Below are 24,123 nucleotides of genomic sequence, written 5' to 3'. Positions count from 1 at the left end.
ATTAATTTGTCTTTAAATATTTTGGGAATTTACTTAGTAAAGCCATCTGGTTCTGGAATTTTTTTCTTAGTAGGTTTTTAATTACTCAGACTCTTTACTTATTACAAGCTTATTCAGATTTTTTATTTCTACTGAGTCGGTTCTAGGAATTTGTCCATTTCATCTAGATTGCCTAGTTTGTCAATCTACAATTATTTAGTATTCTCTTATAATCTTTTTAATTTCTGTGAAACTGATAATAATGTTTCTGATTTTAGTCTTTTTTTTGTTCTTTTTCTTTTCTCTTAATCCATGTAGAAGGTTTGTCAAATTTGAGTCATTTCAATGAACCAACATTTAGTTTTGTTCATTTTTTCTACTGCTGTTCTTTTTTATAGCAGTACTGGAGTTTGAACTCAGGGCCTTGCTCTTGCTAGGCAGATACTTTACTACTTGAGCCACTCTGCCAGCCCTTTTGGGTGGCTTACCTTTAAGATAAGTCTTACTTTATGTCTGGGCCAGCCTGGACTATGATCCTCCTAATTTGTGCTTCCCCATGATTGGTTGAGATGGCCTCGCTGGCTTCCAATCACAACCCTCCCCAATCTTCACCTCTGGAGTAGCTAGGATTATAGGGTTGAGCCCAGCCCTGTTTTTCTATTCTTTTTCTCTACTCTTGTTTTTTCTTTCTTCTGTTATCCTTGGATTTAATTTGCTCTCTTTTTTCTAGTTCCTTAAGGTAGAAAATTAGGCTATTGATTTGAGATCTTTCCTTTTTTCTTTTTTCTCCAGTACTGGAGTTTGAATTCAGGACTTCATACTTGCTGGACAGGTGCTCTAACCACTTGAGCCATGACTTCAGCCCTTCTTTCTTTCTTAATGTAGTCTTGTGCAACTCTCCACTTCCTTCTAAACACTGTTTTAGTTACATCCCATACGTTTTGGTGTGTTTTATTTTTGTTTTTATTTATTATTTTCAGATTCCCCTGGCAAGTTTTTTGACCCATTAGTTTCTTCAGAGTATGGTATTTATTTTCTACAATTGTGAATTTTCCAGTTTTCTTCTCTTATGATTTCTAGTGTTATTCCATTTATTAGAAAATGTACTTTATATTATTTTAATTTTTTTAAATTCACTGAGACTTGTTTTAACATATGGCTTGTTCCAAAGAATCTTCCATGTACACATGGAGGCATTTGTATTCTATTGTTGTAGGTAGAGTGTTCTATATGTCTGTTAGGTCTAATTGGCTGATAATATTGTTCAAGTTCTGAATTTCATTATTGATCTTCTGCACAGTTGTTTTATCCATTATTGAAAGTGGGATATTGGCATCTCTATTATTGTAAAACTATTTCTCGCTTCAGTTTTGTCAATTCTTTTTCACATACTTTTGCATGTGTGTTTATAATTGTTTCTTCTTTATGGATTTGTCCTTTTATCAGCATATACTGTTATGGACTGAGTTTTTATACCCCTCTTCAAATTCATTCTGTTGAAACCCTAACCACCAATATGATAGTATTGGGGCCTTTGGGAGGTAATTAGACTTAGATAAATTCATGAGGGTGGGGTTCTTATGATGAGATTAATGTCCTCAAAAATGAAAAGACTGGAAAGCTCTCTCCCCTCTTGTCCTTCTTCCTTCCTCTCTTCTCCCCCTCTCCTCCATCACTGCCTTTCTCACTGCCATGTGAGGATGCAGCAAGAAGGCAGCTGTCTACAAGCCAGGAATCCAACCATGCTGACTTCCTGATCTCAGGTTTCTCAGAACTGTGAAAAGGAATTTTATTTTTTAAACCAGTCATTCTATAAATTTTCTTATAGCAATCTGAACAGACCAGTGTGTGTGTGTGTGTGTGTGTGTGTGTGTGTGTGTGTACACTTTCCCTTTTTATTATTTTTTGAACACAGGGTTTCATACTTGCTAAGCAGGCACTCTACCAATTGAGCCATACTCATACCTTTTTGCTTTAGTCATTTATCAGTTGGAACCTCTCGTTTTTGCCCAAGGCTGGCCTCAGAGCACAATCTTCCTACCTATACTCTGGGGTAGCTGGGATTACAAGCATGTGACACCATGCTGAGCTTGAGATAGGGTTTTGCTGACTTTTTGCCCAGGCTGACCTTGAACCCCAATCCTCCTATCTCTACCTCCCAAGTAGCTGGGATTATAGGCATGAACCACTGTGTCTAGCCTTTTTCTTTTGTATTTGTTTTACCTTAAGTCTGTTTTATCAGATATTGACATAGGTACCAGAGTTGGAGTTTTTTGGTTACTGTTTTCATGGAAGGTCTTTTCTTGTCCTTTTACTTTCAATGTATTTGTGTCTCTAAATCTAAAATTGAGTCTCATTGAGACAACAGATCTCTGCCTTTTGAATGTTTATTCTATTTACATTTAAGGTGAAAGATGATAATGGATTACTTTGCTAATGCTTCTGTGACAAAGTACCACAGACTAGGTGGCTTAAACAACAGAAGCGTATTTTTTCTCACAGTTCTGGAGGCTTGAAGTCCAAGATCAAGATGTTTTCAGGAAGCTTTACTTTTCTAAGTCTTTTGGCTTATACATGGCCATTTTCTTCCTGTATCTTCACGTGGTCTTCTCTCTATACATGTTTGTGTCTTAATCTCCTCTTCTTATAAGAATACCAGTCATTAGATTAGGGCATAACCAAAAGACCTCTTTTTCATTTAATTACTTCTTTAAAGATCCTGTTTCCAGGACCCCTTACACACTGTTGGTAGGAATGTAAATTAGTACAACCATTATGGAAAGCAGTATGGAGATTCCTCAAAAAGCTAAAGATAGAACTGTCATATGTGATACCACTCCTGGGCATCTACCCAAAGAAATGTAAGTCAGGATACAATAGAGACACTAGCACACTGATGTTTATTGCAGCACTGTTCACAATAGCCAAGCTATGGAAACAACCCAGATGGCCCTACAATGATGAATGGATTAAGAAAATGTGATATAGTTAGATACACACACACACACACAAATGAAGTTTTATTCAGCCATAAGGAAGATGACACCATGTTGTTTGAAGGTAAATGGAGGCAATTGGAGGACATCATGTTAAATGAAGTAAGTCAGGTTTAGAAAGACATGTTTTCTTTCATAAGTGGAAGATAGATCCAAAAGATAAATATATACAAAAAACCCATGAATATATACACATTTGTAGGTAGAACGTGTTTGTAATAGTGGAACTACTCTATGGAACTTGGGGGAAGAGGAAAAAGAAAAGAGAATGATAAAGAGTCAGCAATACTGAAATACATCACATCTGTGCAGGTAGAAGACCTAACAATATGTATTGAAAGCTGTTGAATAATGGGGGCTGGGGTAGAAGGGAACCCATCCCCCAAACTGACCAAAGTTATGTATAATCACAACCAAGATACATTAGGAAACCCCTTTGAACATCGACTTTGGAGTTAAAAATTAAAGATGGGACTATAAAATAGGTGTGTGTGGGGTATTTGTGAGATGGGGAGGATGAATGGAAGAGATGAAGGTGAGGGAATATGGTTGATGGGCCTCATATACACACATGAAATGGAACTTGAAACCTCTTGCAATTGCTTTAAGTGGGGCAGGGAAGGGGTTACAGGGGAAATGGTGGGTCAATCTAACCAATGTACAGTGTAAGGCTATTCAGAATTGGCACAGTGAATCCCCCCTGTACAATGAATATATGCTAATAAAAATGAAAAATAAATAAATATCCTGTTTCCAAGTAAAGTGAAATTTGAGGTGCAGGGGTTGAGATTTCAACATAGGAATTTTGAGGAAATAGAATTCAGTCCATAACATAAGGAAAGGCTTGCTTCTTCTATTTTGTTATTTATTTTCTATCTGTCATAACTTTATTGTTCCTCAGTTCTGCCATTACCTCCTTATTTTATGTTTAACTGATTTTGTAGTGGACCATGTAGTTTCTCATTTCCTTTTTGTATATTTTTTGTTATTTTCCTATTTTCACACTAGTTTGGATTAATACCACTTTAACTTCAATAGTGTACAAAGCATGCTTCTGTTTATCTCTACTTCCCCATTTTGTGTTATTGTTACAGATAATAAAATATCATGGGTCCATTAATGTAAATACATTCTTTTCAATTTTTTTGCTTTGTCTTGTAAATAATGAAGGAAGAAGAAAGTTCCAAAACAAAAATGCAACATTATTGGCTTTTTTGTATATTCATGTACTTTTGCTAATGTTATTTACTTCATCATATAAGTTACTGTGTAGTGTCCTTTCATTTCAGTCTGAAAGACTCCCTTTAGAATTTCTTATACCAGTTTTAATAGCAGTAAACTCCCTCATCCCTTGTCTGTCTGTGAATTTCTTAATTTCTCCTTTTTTCAAAGGATAATTTTGCTAGTATAGAATTCATGGTTGGCAGTTTTTCTTTGAATACCTTAAGATATGTCATCCTACTGCTTCTGACTTTCATGGTTTCCAGTGTGAAATTAGCATTGACCTTGTTGAGGATTCCTTATAAAAAGTTGCTCTTTCTTACTGCTTTTAGGATTTCTGTTTTAGACTTTTAATAGTTTAATTATACTTTTTCTTCATATGGCTCACTTTGAGTTTTTACTACTTGGAATTTATTTGGCTTCTTGGAGTTTTCTTTTTCTCTCTGTGTAAATTAAAATTAATGTCCAATATCACTTGGCTTCAGCCTGAAAAGCATCGTGTAGTATGTTTTATAACATACTACATATAAAGGCATGCCTTTATTTCATGTTTTTATATGTAATTTTTAGTCCATAGATTTCTTACAATTTTAGGTTTACAGAATAAAATGAGTAAAAGTACAGAGTCCCATAAGCCCCTACCATTCAGTGCCTTACTATTAACATCTTGAGTTAGTGTGGTGTAGTTGCTATAACTGATAAACCAATATTGATACACTATAATTAACTAAAGCTCATAGTTTATATTAGAGTTCATTTTTGTATTGTGTATATTGGGACAAATATTTAATGACATTTATCCATCATCTTAGTATCACAAAGATTAGTAGTTTCACCACCCCAAAAACCTATTGTACTATATCTACTCATCCCTCCCTCCTACTTCCAAATCCCAAACAGTAGTTGAACTTTTTGTCTCCATAGTTTGCTTTTTCTGCAATGTCATGTAGTTAGAATTATACAAGGGATAGTCTTTTCATGTTGCCACCTTTTACTTGCCAATATGCTTTTAAAGGTTCCTCTATGTCTTTTTCTGGCTTAGTAGCTCATTTCTTTTTATCACTAAATAGTATTCCATTGTTTAGATATACCATGATTGTTTCACCAATAGGTGAAATGATAGGACATTGAAATGAAGGACATCTTGGTTGCTTCCAAGGTTTGGCAGTCATAAAGAAAATGAGTCAGCAGTTTTCAACACATTTGGGTAAATACCAAGACGTGTGATTGTTAGGTCATATGGTAGGAATATATTTAGTTTTGTAAGAAACTGACAAACTGCCTTCCTTAATAACTATACTGTTTTACATTCCTAACAGCAATGAATAAGACACAAAGTCCACATTATCACCAGCATTTGGGTGTTGTCAGTGTTTTGGATTTGGGCCATTCTAAGGAACTTAGTATATAGTGGTAACTCACTATTATTTTAATTTCCAATTTTTCAAAGTTATATGATAATTGAGCACCTATTATGTGCTTATTTGCCATCTTTATATCTTTTTGAAGAGGTTTCTGTTCAGATCTATGCTCTTACTTTTAATGGCAGAGGTGTGAGATGCTTTCAGAAGGAAAAGAGGCCTTACCCACCTATTTCTGGAAGAAACTCTAACAGGGCAGAGACCAAAGTGCCTATGCCCACTTTTAAATTGTGTTGTTTCTTTTATTGTTGTTGGTTTTTAAAGTTATTCATATACTTTAGGTACCAGTACTCCACATGACAAGTGTTTTCTCCCAGTCTATTGCATGTCTTTTTGTTTTCTTAGCAGTGTCTTTTGTATAGCAGAAATTTTTAATTTCATTGACTTCCAACTAAACCAACTTTTTAATGTATCATGTCTTTTATCATTGTATATAAGAATTCATTGCCAAACCTAAAGTGACCTAGATTTTGTTTCATATTATATTCTAAGAATTTTATAGTTTTGCATTTTACATTTAGGTAGGTCTGTAATCCATACTGAGTAATTTTCTGTAAAAGTGTAAGGTCTTTGAATAGATTCATTTTTTACATATGAATGTCCAGTTGTACCAGTATCATTTGTTGAAAAGACTCCTTTCTCCATAAAATTGTCTTTGATCACTTGTCAAAGATCAGATGGCTATATTTATGTAGATCTATTTCTGGCCTCCCTATTGTCTCTCATTGGTCATTTAATCAGTTCTTTCACCAATAACATACTATCCTGATTACTGTAACTTTATATTAAGTATTGAGGTCAGGTAATGGCCAAACTTTTCTCCTTAAATACTTTGTTGACTAATCTGGCTCTTTTGCCTTTCCTAATAATCATTAGAATCAGTTTGTTAATACCAACATGATAATTTACTGGTATTTTGATTGGGATTTCATGAATCTAAGGATTAAGTGGGAAATATCAGATACCTTGACATATTGACTCTTTTTCCTATCCATGTTTGTGAACTATCTCTCCACTTTTTTTAGGCCTTTTATTTCTTTCATCAGAATTTTGTAGTTTTCCTCATACAGATCCTGCACAAATTTTGTTTACATTTTCCAAAAATTCATGTATTGAAATCTCATCACCAGTGTGATAATATTAAGAGGTGGGATTTGGGGAAGGTGGTTACCTCATGAAGGCAGAGCCCTCATGAATAGGATTAGTGCCCTTTTTATAAAAGAGATCCTAGAGAGCTCCCTCACCCTTCTGCCAAGTGATGACATAGCAAGAAAATGGCTATCTGTGAACCAAGAATTGGTCCCTTACACAACGTTGAATCTACTGGCAACATGATCTTGGACTTCCCAACCTCCATAACTGTGAGAAATAAATTTCTTTGTAGCCCATTTAGTCTATGCTATTCTTTCATAACAGACTGAACAGACTAAGACACACTCCTGTCTACCTTTAATTTCTTTCTTATCTTACTACATTAGCTATGACAGCCACTGTGACTTTGAATAGGAATAGTGAAAGTGGACCTCATTTGCCTTATAACTGATTTTAGCAGAAAAGCATCTAGTTTCTCACCTTTAAGTATGATGTTAACTTTAGATTTTTTTATAGATGTTTTTGTAGATCTAGTTAAAGAAATTCCTTTTTATTCCTACTTTTCTGAGAGTTTTTATTATGGATGAGTGGTTTATTTTTGTCGACTGCCTCTCCATCTATTGATATGATCACATGATTTGTCCTCTTTAAGCTTATTGATGTGATAGATTACATTAATTGATTTTCAAATGTTGAACCAGCCTTAGAAACCTGGAATAAACCCACTTGATTGTGATACATACATTGTTGTATTTGATTTGCTAATATTTTGTTAGGATTATTACATCTTTGTTTATGAGAAATACTAGGCTGCAGTTTTGCTTTTGTGTAATATCTTCATCTCGTTTTAGTATTAATACTAACCTTTTAGAATGAGTTAGGAGGTATTCTCTGTGTTTCTGCTTTCTGGCTGATATTGCAAAGAATCAGTATAATTTCTTTTTAAAAAAATATTTTTTATTGTTGTGCTGGGAGTACATTGTGGCATTTACAAAAGTTTTTACCAAATATAAAATGTATCATACTTGAGTTCACCCCTTCCATCATTCTCCTTTATCCTTCCTCCCCCATTCCTGGAATAGTTTCAACTGGTCTCATTTTTCCGTTTACATACATGTGTACACAGTATTTGTATCATATTCCTACACCCTTTCCCCACATCTTCCCCCCTCCCATTGCACAACTCACCCCCCCCCAGACAGGACCCTCCTGTTTTCTGATTTTGTTTAAAAAAAGTGACGTTTTTGTTTGTTTAAGATAGCTCTACAGGGAGTTTCCTTGTGGCATTTCCATGTATATGTGTATTATAACCTCTCTTACTCACATATTTGGTAGAATTCACCAGTGAATCCATCTAGACCAGATGATTTCTGTTTTGGAGGTTATTAATTATTGATTAAATTTCTTTAATAGGTATAGGCCTATTCAGATTGTTTCTTTCTTCTTGTATGAGTTTTGTCTCCTTCGAGTAATTTGCCTATGTCATTTAAATTACCAAATTCATGGGCAAAGAGTTGCTAATATTCCTTTACTATCCTTTTAATGTCCATGGGATCAAAATGATGGTCTGTATTTCATTTCTGTTACTAGTAACTTTTATCTACTCTCTTTTCTTCTTCATTTATCTGCCTAACAGTTTATAAACTTTACTAATCTTTTTAAGGAGCTAGCTTTTGATTTTTGATTTTCTCTATTGATATCCTGTTTTCAATTTTACTGATTTTTTTACTCTTTTTATTATTTTTTACTCTGTTTTTTAAACCTTTTTATTAGTATATAATAGTTGTACAGTGGAGTTTGTTGTGACATTTCCATATGTAATGTACCCCGGGTTGGTTTATTCCCTCTATTATTTTCCCTCTTCCCTTTCCCCCTTCTAAAAATGTCTTCACCGGGTTTCAGTGTTCCATATTGATACATCTTCAACTTTGGTTTTAATGTGTTCTTTCTAGTTGCTTAAGTTGAAAGCTTAGATTATATATTTTAGATAAGTTTTTCTAATATATGCATTTATTGCTGTAATTTTCCTTTAAACCCTATTGTAACTGTATCCCACAAATTTTAATTAGTTGTACTTTCATTTTCACTTAGTTCAAAATATTAAAAAACTTCACTTGAGCTAGATGCCAGTGGCTCATGCCCATAATCCTGGCTACTCGGGAGGCAGAGATCAGGAGGATTGTGGTTCGAAGCCAGCCAGCCCTGGGCAAATAGTTCACAAGACCCTATCTGGAAAAAAAATCACCAAAAAAAAGGGGGCTGGCAGCTCAAGCAGTAAGAGCGTCTGCCTAACAAATGTGAGGCCCTGAGTTCAAAATCTGATGCCGCCAAAAACAAAACAAAACAACCTCTCTTGAGACTGACTCTCATAATTATTTGGAAGTGTGTTTAATTGCCAAACATTTGGGGGGGAGGGGTCCAGCTGTCTCTCCATTTTTTATTTCCAGTTTTATTCATTGGGATCTGAAAGCATAATTTTATTATTTTTATTCCTTAAAATTGATAAGGTGTGTTTTATAACCCAGAATACAGTCTGTCCTCATGAATGTTCCACATTAGCTTGGAAATTAAGTGTATTCTTCTGTTGTTTGATGATTGGGTATGCTGTTCAGTTCACCTGTATCTTTATTACTTTTCTGTCTGCTAGTTCTGGCAATTACCAATATTGGGGTGTTGGCAGCTCCAGCTATATAATAGACTCATCAATTTCTCTTATTAGTCATATCAGTTTTATTGTCTTATATTTGATATTTTGTTGTGTGCATGTACATTAAGGATTGTTACGTCTTCTTAGAGAAATGACATTTTTATCATTATGTATGACTTCTTTATCTTTGATGATTTTTCCTTACTCTGAAGTCACCTTTGGTTGGAATTACTAAACTGCCTCCACCTTTCCTTTAAAATTAATATTGGTATGGTAGGTACATCTTTCTCCATCACTTTATACTAAGTCTACATTTGTTTTTATTTAATGTCAGTTTCTTGTAGAAGATATTTAAATTTTGTTTTTTCATATACTCTGACAATCTGTCTTTTAATTGATGTATTTGGACAATTGATGTTTAAAGTGTTTATTGATATAGTTGAATTACTATCCACCACACTTGTTACTATTTTCTATCCATTGCCTTGTTTGTGTTTCTTTTGTCTTCCACTCTTTTTCTACCTTCTTCTGAGTATTGTGTATGATGCATTTAAATTGATGTGTTTAGAGTTTTAGCTCTTACGTTTACTTCTCTAATGGATTTTGGGTTAATTTTTATATATGATGTAAGATAAGGCTCTAATTTTATTCTTACACATGTGAATATCCAGTTTTCCCAACAGCATTTATTGAAAAGACTACTTTCCCATTTGAAAATGGATACCCTTGTTGAAAATCAGTTGACCATGTACTCAAGTTTTTTTCTGGACCCTTTACAACATTGGTTTATATGTCTGTATTTATACCAGGACCACACTTTTTTGATGACTGTACCTTTTATAGTAATTTATTTTATCAGTGTGAGTCTTTGAGCTTTGTCTCTCACTTTCAAGATTTTTTTTTTTTTTTGGCTAATAGGGATGTCTTGAGAGTCCATATGGATTTTTTTTTTCTATTAAAAAAGTCATTGGGATTCTGACAGAGATTGTATTGAATCTGTAGTTTGTTTTGGCTAATATTATCATCTTAACAATTCAAAGCCTTCCAGTCCATGAACACAAAATGTCTTTACATTTATATAAGTCTTCTGTAACTTTTTTGGCAATGTCATATAGTTTCTGTGTGTGTGTTTTGCCTCCATAGTTAAATTTAATCCTAAGTATTTTTCTGCTATTATAATTGTTTTCTTAATTTCCATCAGATTGTTAATTGTTACTTATATACAATTGATTTTTGCATACTAAATTTGTATCCTGATTTGGGGAGTCGTTTTTCCTTTTACTTTATTTAGTTAGTTAGTTCATAATTTTATTACATTTTGAATTAGCACACATTAATATGAGGGGGGGTCTCATTGTGTATGGAAATACATATATACAGTGTACTTTGAATAAGTTTGCCCCCTCCATTATATTCCATTTCCTTCTTCTCCCCCTTTTATCAGTGTTTGGTAGGTTTCATTATGCTATCTTCATATACATGTCTTACCATGTAGCCTAGGCTGGCCTTGAATTTACAATCCTCCTGCCTTAGCCTCCCAAGTGTTGGGATTACAGACATATTCTACCATACCCCAGCTGCAACTATACCTTACCTGAATTCATTTATCAGTTCTAACAGTTTTTTTGGTTGAGTCTTTAGGGTTTTCCATATAGAGAATCATGTCCTCAGCAGAGACAATTTCACTTCTTCCTTTCTGATGTTGGTGACTTTTATTTATTTTTCTTGCCTTACTGTTTTAGTTAGGACTTCTAGTTCTATGGTGAATACTAGTGCTGAGAATGGTTCCTGATCTTAGAGGAAAAGCTTTCAATTTTGTAACATTGACAATGATATTAGTTGTGGACTTGTCATATATGGTCTTTATTGTCATGAGAATATTCCTTCTTTAATCAACTTTTTTAGATTTTTGGCATGAAAATGTTGGATTTTATCAACTGCATTTTCTGTGTCTATTGTGATCTTCATATGGTTTTTTTGTCCTTTCTTCTGGTGATGTGTTGTTTCATTATTATTGAATTGCATATGTTGAACTTCTTTGCATTCCAATAATAAACCCCACTTTATTATGATGAATGATGCTTTTAATATGCTTTTGTATTCAGTTTGCTGCAATGTTGCTGAGGACTTTTTGCATCTGTGTTCATTAGGGATATTGTAATTTTCCTGTAGTGTTCTTCTCTGGGTTTGGTATCAGTGTGATGTTGGCCTCATAAAATGAGTTTAAAGTGTTCCCTCCTCTTCAGTTTTTTAGAAGAATTTGAGAAAGATTGCTATTAGTTCTTTAAATGTTTGTGGAATTCAGCTAAGAAGCCATCTGGTCCTCTGCTTTTCTTTGATGGGAGACTTTTTATTACTGATTCAATTTCCTTACTCATTATCAGTCAGGTCAGATTTTCTATTTCTTCATGATTCAGTCTTGGTAAATTGTGTGTTTCTAGGAATTTTATCTATTTCATCTGGGTTAGTCAATTTGTTGATATATAATTGTCTACAATATTCTTTTATGACCCTTTGTACCTCTGTGATATCAGTTGTAATATCTTCTCTCTCCTTTCTGAATTTTTCTTATTGAAGTTATCTCCTTTTTTCTTAGTGTTAAGCATTTGTCGAGTTTTTTGAAAAAAACCTTAATTCTTAGTTATGTTGATCTTTTCTGTTGTTTTTTTCTGCTGCAGTTTTTATTTCCTTCTTCTATAAAAGTTGAGCTTAGTTTGTTCTTCTTCTAGTTCTTTAAAATATAACATTCGGTTATTTGAGATCTCTTTTTTGATACAGATTTTTTTCCATAAATTTCACTCTTGAACTACTTTTTTTAAATCTTATTAGTTTTGGTATGTGTCTCCATTTTCATTTGTCTCAAGTTTTTGTTTGTTTTTTGGGTTTTTTTTTTTTTTGCAGTACTAGGGTTTGAATTCAGGGCCTATGACTCTACCAGCCCTTTTTTGTGATGGATTTTTTTCAAGATAGGGTCTCACAAACTTTTGCCCACACTGGCTTCAAACTGCGATCCTCCTGATCTCTTGTCTCCTGAGTAACTAGGATTACAGGTGTGAGTCACCAGCACCTGGCTCAAGATATTTTTTATTTACCTTTTATTTTCTTCTTTACCCTATTGGTTGTTCATGTCCATATTGTTAAATTTTCACACACACTTGTGAATTTTCCAAAGTTCCTTTTATTAATGGCTTATCATCTCATACCGTTGTTGTTGGAAAAGACATATAATATGATTTCAGTCTTCTTAAATTTGCTAAGATGTGTTCTGTGATCTAACATATGATCTATCCTAGAGAATGCTCCATGTTCATTGCCATCTTAGTGTGAAATCTTCTGATTCATGAAAGTGGGATATTTTCCATCTATTTATCACTTCTTTACCTTTAACCCTTGTTTTACTTTTTTGTGGTAGTTGGAATTGAACCCAGTACCTCAGGCATTCTAGGCAAGTGCTAAATCACTGATACAGCCCCTTTAGTTATTGGTTTACTCTGATGTAGGAAAATTCCATAAAGTTAGTGGGATAGAAAACATTCATGTTACTTTCACAGTCAAAAGTCTGGACACAACCTGGCTCAACTGGGTACTCTTATTTGTGTCTCATGACGCCAAAGTCTTGGGACAGGTGTTTTCCTTTCTGGAGATTCTCATGAAATAATTTGCTTCCAATCCCATTCAGATTTTGGCAAAGTTCATTTCATTCTTGAGCTTTCTTTGTGGTCCTTTCCATCTTAAAGCCAAGAATGGTGGGTTGAATCCCTCTTTTATTTCAAAAATTTCCTCCCATTAGCTAGAAAAGTTTCTCTGCTTTTAAGAGCTCAGGTGGTTATATTGACTCTACTCCACAAAAAGCCAGTTGGTCTGTAATTTTAATTTTATCTGCACCCTCCTTTTTACCACATAACATTATTCATGGGTGTAATGTCAGGTGCTGAAGATCACAGGAACCAGAATTGTACCTTCCATAATCTTATATCCACTTGTTGAACAGCTTAGCAGCTCTAGTCATATTTTAGTGGTTTGCTGGGGGTTTTCTAATTTCCCTGGCTAAAATTTCCAATACAGTGTTGGGAAAAGTGGTGAGTGGAAACCACCCTAAATTCCCAATCTTACGGGGAAAACATTTAGTTTCTCTCCATAAAGTATGATGGTAGTTGTAGACTTTCCTTAGATGTCTTTTATTAGGGTAAGAAAATTCCCTTCTAGTCCTAGTTATTTTAGGGTTTTTATCACGAATGTTATTGGATTTTGTCCAGTGTTCTTTCCAGATCTATTAAGATAAACGTGTCGTGGTGCATGTGTGTAATCCCAGCACTGGAGAAATAGAGGCAGGAAAATCATGAGTTCAATGCCACCCTGAGCAACACAGCAAGACCAGGCCACCCTGGACTACACAGTGAGACCTCAAAAAAAACCAAAAAAAAGATAATCATGTGTGCTTTTTCCCTTTATTCTATTAATATAATGTATGACATTAGTTTATTTTTGTATTCCTAGGGGAGATTAATTTGTAAATTATTCAGTTCGATAGTATAGTTGAGAATATTTTGTTTATATTAATGAGGGTTGTTGATCTGTAGCTTTCTTTTTGGTATTTGATGTCTTTGGCTTTGGTATCAGTAATATTAGGACGTATTCCCTCTATTTTCTGGAAGAATTTGTGAAGGATTGGTATTACTTCTTAAAATATTTGGTAGAATTGAAGTCATCTGATGCTGAGTTTTTCTTTGTGGAAAGACATTTTTTTTCCCAGCAGTACTGGAGTTTAAACTTAGGGCCTCACACCTGCTAGGCAGGCACTCTACCACTTGAGCTACCCCACCAGCCCTTTTTGTGTTGGATATTTTCAATATAGGTCTTGTGAACTATTTGCCCAGGCTGTCTTTGAACCGTGATCCTCCAGATCTCTGCCTCCTGAGTAGCTAGGATTATAGGTGTGAGCCTCTGGCACCTGGCTTTGGAAAGACTTTCAGTAACTAATTCAGTCTATTTGTTATCCATCTGATTTTTGTCTAGATTCTGTCAAGTATAATGACCCCAAAATATACTTTTAACATTTTTGCTGATGTAGTCAATTGTAAATGGCTAGGGTTTATTTCAAACTAAGTTGTCATGGATTATTAACTTGCATAGTTGAATGGGTAGAATAGTTTCTTATCAACATAAGAAAGTACCAACATAAAGTTGGTACTTTATAAACTGTTTCAGATGTTGTCTGGCTTGTAAATCATTTAATTTTATCAGCAACCTTATAGTACCCTTCCCTATAATATTCTTCCAGTAAGAATAAAAATGCCTATAATCTTTTAATGTCCTCATAGGCTTTGCAAACTATTTTTACTCTCTAGAAAATGCATGCATTCTGAATGGAGAAACTCAGCCTGTGCCCATTTGTTATATTGCCATTTCTCTTACTTACATTTTTCCTTCTAAATGTAAGTGCTCCTGCTGACTGTTTCTAACATGTTCTTTTCAGTGGAAATCCTAGGCTTGTATTATTCAGCTTGTAGACCTTGACTGACTGCTAGGTGTTATGCTAGGAACTCTGATAGGAAAACTTTCTCTGAGGAATCAGATTATCTTAGCATATTAGATGTTTATTTAAAAAGTAATCCTAAGGACTGGAAGTGTGGCTCAAGTGATAGAGCACCTGCCTAGCAAGTACAAGGTCCTGAGTTCAAACCCCAGTGCCACCAAAATAAAAAAAAAAAGAAGAAGAGAAGGAAAAAGTACTCCTATGAAAATCTAGATTAGATCTGTAGATGGTATTATTTTAGCAGTGTTGGTAAGGTTTTCATAGTAGTCCAGTAAATGGCCACATAACACAAAGAAATTTATATATATTTCATTGTGAAAAGCATAAATTAAAATATGATAATTATCTTATTATAACTACATAGTAATCATCTAAAGTATTACTCTTCTCTGGGTAGTTTCTGTCAAGTACATTGCTTTTTCTCTGGTTTCTAAGAGAAAAACAACAGGAGAAAGTTAATAAGATATTACAAGTAAGCAGAAAAACATAGATACAGGAAGTTTACCAAGTTCTTCAGTTTTATCTTGTAACAGAGTCTTGATCCTTTTTCTTAGACCAGAAGATCAATTCAGAAGTTATTAGAATGGGAAAATAACAGATTATATCACAAGGTAAGAAATTTTAAGCAAATAAGTATCCCTTTCACATATTTGCACTGTTAAATTGAAAAAATAAGTACTAAATGGGAATTTTTCAGGCCACAAAGGAATGAATTAGAGAATCAACACTTAATTTTAATATATATACTTTATAAGGTATAAGTGTTACACCTTGTATCTTATGCCTGGATTGTTTTCAGTGACTTATTCAGATGTACAGGTTGTAATTAATTTAAGCTGATTTAAAAATTCTTAACAAAATTCTATTTTCTTAGCTTGCTTTGCACTGGAAGTTGACTAAAAGGAAATGTGAAACTAGCAATATGATGGAGTATGTAAGTATGAAGTTGTTTTAATACATTTTTGGATTTCATCCTAAATGTAACATTTTACACTATTTATCACCTGTCAACTGCCTTTCTTCTTCTTAGCTTAAACTTTTGTCAGTTGGAATGTGGAGGTTTTCTTTAGATTTGTAGCCAAACTAAAATACCTTGAAAGCTAACAATTATTTAAATCTTCAAAAAGTCTCAGCAAGTATGCTCAGATGAAAACATCGTGCAGTCTTGAGTTCTTTTTAAATAGACACGAACCTTAGTATATGATAGTGAGACACCTGCTGTTGAACAAAATATTTAATCTTGACAAAACTTTCATAAAGTAGGAACTGACTTCTGAATTCATATTCTTGGCTTTTTTTCTTGGCTGACATCTTAACTTTTAGTGAAGAAACTATGTAGTTTTTAATATAGGTTCAGTATTTTAATTGAAAGGAATGCAGTCTTAATCATAAAACATAAATTCACATGTAACCACTATGATAAATTCAGCATCATTAATGTTCAAAAGAACATTAAACTTGCCCAAGCTACAAGTTGTTAATAGGTAATATAAATTTAATAATAAACATTCCGTTTGTATCTCATAAGCTAGGATTATTATGGTATCTCTTTCTGTTTTGAATAGTTGTGGAGAAAATGTGTAAATGATCTAAAATCTATTACAGATAAAACGTTAAAAATATCTTAGGTTTTTATTTTTGTATTTGTAACCTTTCTGCAGTTAAATTGTTTTGGTCAATTTGTTTGGGCACTTTTATTTTTCACAAATGACTTGTAAAGCATAGTAATCCTCAACTAATCAGCTGCTTTAATTAAAACATATGTAAGCATAATAAAGAGGGTTTTTTCTAATTTATGTAGCATAGTTTAAATCTCTTCCACTTTGCTGAAATAAAAAATGGGGAGAGGAAATGAAATGTAAAAGAGTTTGCTATTCTTACGCTAAACAAATAGTTACCGTAAACCAGGTAATAATAGCTATTAGCTACAGAAGTTAGTTTTGTTTGCTGGTTTAATTGTAAATTGCCAGTCTAATCATAACTTGTAGTAAGTTCTTTACATAACTCAGTTTCGTGTAGTTTGCTTACTTACAGTAAAGGATCAAAATAAAGTCCTGTGAAAATTGACGATAGGCTTTCTGAGTTACATGTTATATTAAGTCAAAAATACTTTGTCAATATATTCTTGTCTGTTTTTATTTTACAGGTAATACTAATAGAATTCCTACCAAAATATCCCATATTCCGACCTGACTGAGGAGTTTTATTCAGTCACTTTTGTGTTTCCTGTCATTTCCTACCCTTAGTGCCTTGTAGATGATTTTTGGAATGAAGATGGTCTCCTTTGCTGTGTTCAACTTATTCTTTATAATGGTTAGAATATTCTCCTCGCTCTTTTATTTGTGTTGGTTTAAGAAAATTTGCACATCTTTTTTGTTATTAAATGAGGCTTGTGTTTTGCACTCTCAATTTTTAAATAAATACACACATACATACATACATACATACATATATATACATATATATATTTGCCACTAAAAATGAAACATCAGTGCTGGTGTTTAGAAAACAACCTTGTTCTGAGCATGCTGCCTTATAATTTTCATACTCACTGTTTCTAAATATACATCATTTTTCTAGGCTATTTAATGCTCTGTAATCCCTTACTGGACACACTTAAATAAAGCTTTTGGTAGCTTTTAGAAATGGTTTTACTCTGCTTTTAAAGGACACGCTTTTAAAGGAAATGTAATTAATAGCACTGGTTTTGTCCTGCACTTTGCTAAATTATCACTTATGTTAGTGGATAAAATATTTAAACTCCTAAGGACTTGTAAATATTGTCTCTTTGCATAATGTAAAATGTGGTATGCCATGGTTTACAGAATGTAATATTACTCTTACTGTATTGCCAACAATTCTGCATAGATTTTAATATGAATGATGTTTGCAAGCATCCTTTTGAATGTAGAGACCATTAACATACTGTGTTATGGCAAAGCTATAACAAGTATGTTAAGTTTTCAGGTGTAGGGCAGGGTTGCCCTTTGTAAGAAGTGGATTAAAATTAAAATCATTGTCTCAGATATTGTGCATTATACCTGCAACCAGAAACCTTATTTTTTCCATTTAATTCAGTATTTCCCATTTTGTCCTCCACCCCACCCCAAAAAGAATTTATTTGACATTTGGCACATTTCATAGCCTCACTATCCCTCATTTATTTCTCTCTATGTATCCTTGCCTCCTCTGAAAATATACACAATTATGACCTTTAAGAAGTATTTTGAGATTTCATGTCTTGGGAGGCATCTAGACCCCCATGAAAGCCACTGGTAATCCTTTTCTAGAGTTCAGATATTCTACTTTGGGAAAGAGAGATAACTGAGAAACTATACCTAAAGACTATATAGTGACCAAATCATACTTGATAAAATATTCTTAATCCTTTTCTTGAGGCTCTTTTTTAAACATTTGGAAATTATTGATGAGAGACAAGTATTTAGGCAAAAATGTTTTCAAATTCACCACACATGAAGTCATTTGACTGGTATGTGCATATTTCTCTATTTTTTTCCACACTCCAGTTCTACTAGAATTTGAAAATGTAGCATAATGAAAGCTTTTTATCACATTAATTCAACTGCAAATATAAGCCTGAATGTGCAGGCATTGTTTGTAATTAAAACAACTAAAAATAAACTTGAAAGGACTGGGACTGAATTATATTCTACTTGTCATTTTACTCCACTGCTTTTAGTAAGCTTTTTAGGCAAGCATTCATCCCAGTAAAATGAGCAATTATTTCTTCATACCAAGGTCAAGACTTTAACCCACTTTTAAAATTTATGCCTAATTTGAAATCCATACTCCTTGGCAAGTAGGAGAGAGAAGAAAGACACACTATTTGATATTTGCTTTTAATTGTTTGTACAAACACTACCACCTCCCTCTGTGGAACCTCACCCACGCTACCCAATCACCCAAAATCTCTTAAGTTTTAATATATTGTGTATGCCTGCAAATATCATGTGTCTGTCTGCTACAAAATTGAAGGTGTATTTTTATAGACAAGATGGAAACCTTTGAAAATGCATATCCAGTGTCTTGTTTTATAGCTAAGGTCATGGAAAAATTGTATCTGTGGTTTATGTTCCAGCTAATGTTGTCATCAAGTTTATGCTTCAAACTGTGACATTTTAATATCAAAATTGATTTTCATCATAATACAATTTTTTTTAGAATTCTCATTAATAGTATAATTGCTTCTAAGTGTCAATCCTTAAATTTTTTCTTTTTTTTCTGTAACCTTAGAATTTGACCATATGGTAATTACATTAACTTTTTCTGCCATGTACAAATCACACTTGGTTTTGCTCAAAGAACAGCAGGAAATGTAGTGAATTGTTTCCATGAAACAAATATTAAGATGAGTATTAGTTGAAGTTACAGTAGTATTTGCGATAAAGAAATTTCCAGCATTTGTAACGTAATTTTAACTACTCAGCCTTAAATTTGTTATTTTATTGTTCATTATGCTCCTTGATTAACCTTAGTGCTTGAACCATCCAAAATACAAGTAATTTTCTTCTTTTCTTTTTCTTTTTTTTTTTTTCCTTTCTTGTGTGACTGCTTTTTCAAACAGTTTTCCCTTGTAGGAAGCTGATTATAAGTTGGGTGTTTTTGGAGTATGTTGGGGAGGGATTATTTTCTTTTCATTGAAATTGGCAGCAGCAAATGCTGAAATGACAGAGTACACTGTGGCAATTAATTTCTCCCCCATGGAGCCCTTTTTCTATCATCCTCAGGATAGACCATGCTTGTATTTTTCCATTGGGTTAGTAAAGTATTTTTGTGAAAGTTGTTTTCAGATTGAAGAAATTAGTTTTGAATTTCTTTGTTACATAGTATTCCTTTATGAAATCTGTCATTATATAGGTTCCAGAGAAACATAATGTGTATTTGCCAAAGTATATAAATCTCACTAGGCTTTGCAGTTATGAGTTAAAAGAATTCTTTAAAAGTCACGTTCCAGTGCTTCTCATTTGGCCCAGGATTCTGGCTTAATAGATTTATTCAATTTAACATTTTTAAGCTCATCCAAAAGGCCAATGGTATGTGTGTTATTAATAACAAATATGAGAAGTGTCATTTGCAGATTTATTTAACTCCATCCCTCCTATACCCTTGTTAATTTAGGAAAGAGACCATTGTAGTCAAATTTTAGAAGTAGATGGAGAAGTGCCTTGTCTTTTTTGAACAAAGATAACATGCAGAAGGAAGCAGAATGAATGAACGGGTAGATCATTAGATTAGAGATCATCCTTTTCAACTAGGTATAAGAATATTTCCCTAGAGGGTTGTGTTTCTTTTACTTATTATACAAAGCTTGTTTCCTAGTTATCCTTCAATCATGATTTTTTTTTTAATTCAGGGCTTTGCACTTGCAAAGGCAGGTGCTCTGCCACTTGAGCCACACCTACAGTCCATTTTTCTCTGGTTGTTTTGGAGAAGGGGGTCTCATGAACTGTTTGCCTGGGCTGGCCTCAAACCACTATCCTCCCAATCTCAGCCTCCCAAGTAGCTAGGATTACAGGTGTGAGCCACCAGCACCCGGCTCAGACATGATAAAATGATAAAATATTTCAGGAAAGGAATATGCATCACTTAAAAATTAGTGTGATTTTAATGCTCATGAACATGTAATTTAACATGGTTCTGGGACAATGGTCTTTGACTGAAATCCTACAAAAATCCACTGAAGTATTTAATGCCCATGCTATTCATATTACTATGACCTGTAAACACTAATGCCTGAGAAATTAAGCTGTGTTAATACTTATCACGCTACCATTTTTAATGAAATTTATCCTTTTTTAATTATTTGTGTAAAATTCAAGTCCAATAACATTTGTAAGCCTTTGAACAAAGTGTTTTTTTAAATGTATGAGAGCTTTAAACATCATTAGCATTTTTATTTTTTTACAGATAAGCTACCACTTTAAAAAAAAATCAAACCTTGCTACTTGAACTTAAAGTCCCAAAATAATATTTCATTAAAATTTGGTATCCTAGAAGGCTATAGAAATTATATATTCCTCTCATTAATTGGAGTAGCTTTGCATAGTGGAAATACTTCTTGCTAGTTCTATTGGAACTTCTCAAATTTATGACAAAGGAATGAGTTTTATTAATAACTGTTCATGTAGTCTCTCTCTCTCTCTCTCTCTCTCTCTCTCTCTCTCTCTATATATATATATATATATATATATATATATATCCCAAATTTCCCTTACCTGATTCTGAGCCAACCTTTTAATTTTGATGATAGCAGCCTGGGAGTGTGTTCTATTTTCTATGGACTTTGTCAAATTCATACTATATGAAGAAATGATCTAATATTGTGGGCCCCAGGCAAGTCACTTAAATTGCATGTCAGTCTTTTCATCTGTGAAATTATGGGGTTGAACTTAGAGCTGGACATAAAATTGGAGATTACCTAACATTCTGTGTTTCTAGGAATCCTTAGGAAATTTCTCTACATAATCGTAGATTAATTATTCTCAGATCTACTACCCTTGGTGGAAACTCTTGTAGTGCCTTGCACACAGTAAAAGTTCGATTTGCTGTCTGGCTGCTAGTTGTGTGTTAATGTCACACAGACTCAAAGAACCAGGTGGCTGCTGGACCTTAGTTCCCCATGATGATAAAATTGAATGTAGTCCCTAGGAACTGAGGACTAAGGTCTCTGTGCTTTGCCTGTGTGGAATCTGACTATGCAGTTGGTATCCAAGCAAGAATTATAGCTGTGACAACAATGGAGATATAGGATGATCCACTTTGACTATTGAAGAGTTTCATATCCTATTCAACATCTTTTCCAGTGTCTTTTCAAGTTCCATACCCTCAAAAACATCTGCTGGAACAAATTGATAAAACAAGGTGGAAACAAAAATGGTGTGAAATACAAACCAAACCCAAGTCACTTCTGGTTTAATTCTTAGCTCTGCTGCTTAATTCCTCTGTACCTCATGTCCTCATTGCTGAAGTGGAGACAATAATCTGGACCTACCTCACAGGGGAATTGAGGATTTTTTTTCATATATTAGTGTGCTTTGAGATTGACTGAGAGATATACTGGATCTCATAATTGTATAACTTCTAAATAGATTCCTTTAAATCCATATTGTTATGCTTTCTTTCTGAGTAAGACCCTACAGAATGAGTGTCATATTTAAACTATCTTTTCAGTAGTAAATTTTGTTATTAATCCCTGTTTGTTAAACATAAGTAATTGTATTATGTTAATACTTGATTTAGGGGGAAAAGCAGATGGATATAAACCAGTGGTTCCCAACTTGGGGCAGATGAAGACAGCAGTGGGCAATATTCTTGAGCCTTTCTTATTATTTCAAAAACTACACTAGAAACTATACATTGACCTGTTATATTCCTTCTACACAAGCCAACTAAGACATGGAATTTCCATGCATTTTCCTTATATTCTTTCAATTCTGTCTGCTAGCACTGCTTATCAACACTGATCAGAAGCCGTGAATGGCTGTATGCTTTTGATTAATGAAAAGGAGAAGGAAGCTTGACAAAGTCCATATGGTGAAAATGTTGGGAGCCACTTTTATAAAAAGTTTATTTGGTTCTCCCCACAAATTGCTTATCTAGTCCCTAAGAAATGAAATGCTAGGGTTTGTATGTGTGTTTGGTTAGGCTGGGTTATAAATATTCAGGTTAGAATTTTGCTTTCAGTTTTTTTTCTGTTTCAGGATTATATAACTGAGCTAATTTATTGACGTGTGTACATATACACACATAATAGGATTGCAAATGTAAGACGTGTTATAATGTCATGTTCTAGAATTGGACTAAATATTGATTTCGGAGTTGTAAAATAGTTCTGTGTATAAGCTCTACATGATCAAGGCAATAATTTCACAAATGTTCTGTTCATTCCTGCTTATTTTATTTGCTTTTATCTTGGCTTAATTTTCTTAATTTTTTTGTTTTTCTTGTAAGCAAATAGTATAAAATTGTTTTAATGCCTGGACTTTGGGACAAGTTACAAATGTTTGAAATTATATAATCTACAAGCTAGTTTGTCATCCTTGGACTAATCACATACAAATATGAATCTCAGCTGCAAGAACAGGACATCCAGATAGCTAGAAAGCTGCCAATGATCAAAATATCTGGCTGGAAAGCCTATGATCTCTACATTTTGGCAAAGAATTCCTGTTGGGACAGCCTTACCAGAAGAGAATAATAGTGGATGTGTCCATTTAAACCAAGAACTTCTGTGCATCTTGTAGTGTTACATAGCCTGTGGAATGAATTCATTTTTCTCCCTTGAGTCCAGGAGTGACTCCCCTGGAAGAATTCAACCTATTCAGCTGTGCCAAAATGAAGGCTACCTGCCTCTCTGAAACTTTCACTGCTGCTTCTGTCGTGTTCACTTGTCAGATAAAATTTTATTCTCAGGATGCAAAATTAAAATAAAGTGCAAATCTATGTTAGTAAGTTGAATTGTGATTTTTGATGCATCTTCCTTTCTTCCTTTCCCTATGTTTTCATCATTATAATTTCTTGAGGCTTCCTTTTGAAGATTGCATTTTTGTATATTTCCCCTTCCCACATTGGTTAGTGTTATGTCTGAGTCTATAAGTAATTTATGCCATATTTTGGCTTAAGGAGTCTGTGTTGTGCCCAGTTTTGACATATGGCTAAGTAGAAAGTTATTTCTGAATGACTTTGCATTTGCCCTAAATGTCTTTCCATGAACTACAAAATTAAAAGTGAAAGTACAAATACAGTTCTACCTTACTAAGCATAAGTGTTTAATGCAAGAAACGTGGAAATGTGAAGCTATTTGAAAAAGTTTTGACTATTATCAGCAAATTGTAGAAATTAAGGTCTTAATATCTTCTACTTGAATTAGCACCCAGCTAATTAATATTAGCTTTTTCTAAACTTGTGTATGATTTTTGCAAATTCATCAAAAGCAGCAAAATACAGTATAATAAGAAAAAATGCTTCCCAGCATCTTTGGTAATTTTACTGAATATTTTTAAAAGATTATGAGTTAGAAAAGGTAAGGCAGACATGGTATGCTTAAACCTATGCAGAAGTTTCATTATGTTTTCTTTTAAATTATTTTTATGCTAGGGATTAAACACAGGGCCTTGCACATGCTGAGGGTGTCCTCTACCACTGAGTTACATCCCCAGCCCTTAAAATTCTTTTTTGAAACTTATGGATACTGCAAAAATCATACTTTTT

General features: G+C 33.6%; 1 protein-coding gene across 1 annotated transcript in view; it reads left to right on the top strand.

The window, feature by feature from the left end:
• Positions 1-23,360, top strand: part of Chic1 (cysteine rich hydrophobic domain 1) — a 46,524-nt gene extending 23,164 nt beyond the window's left edge. Inside the window, exons 4-6 of the mRNA XM_020152128.2 lie at positions 15,447-15,503; positions 15,767-15,826; positions 17,039-23,360. Of these exons, the coding sequence (XP_020007717.1) occupies positions 15,447-15,503; positions 15,767-15,826; positions 17,039-17,089 (168 nt within the window). The 3' untranslated portion in view covers positions 17,090-23,360. The remainder of the gene's footprint in view (positions 1-15,446; positions 15,504-15,766; positions 15,827-17,038) is intronic.
• Positions 23,361-24,123: the final 763 nt, after the last annotated feature.

Source organism: Castor canadensis, chromosome X (genome assembly GCF_047511655.1).
Source record: "Castor canadensis chromosome X, mCasCan1.hap1v2, whole genome shotgun sequence".
Lineage (NCBI taxonomy): Eukaryota > Metazoa > Chordata > Mammalia > Rodentia > Castoridae > Castor > Castor canadensis.
Note: the sequence above shows the minus strand (reverse complement) of the source record. Positions and strands in the feature narration are given on the sequence as shown.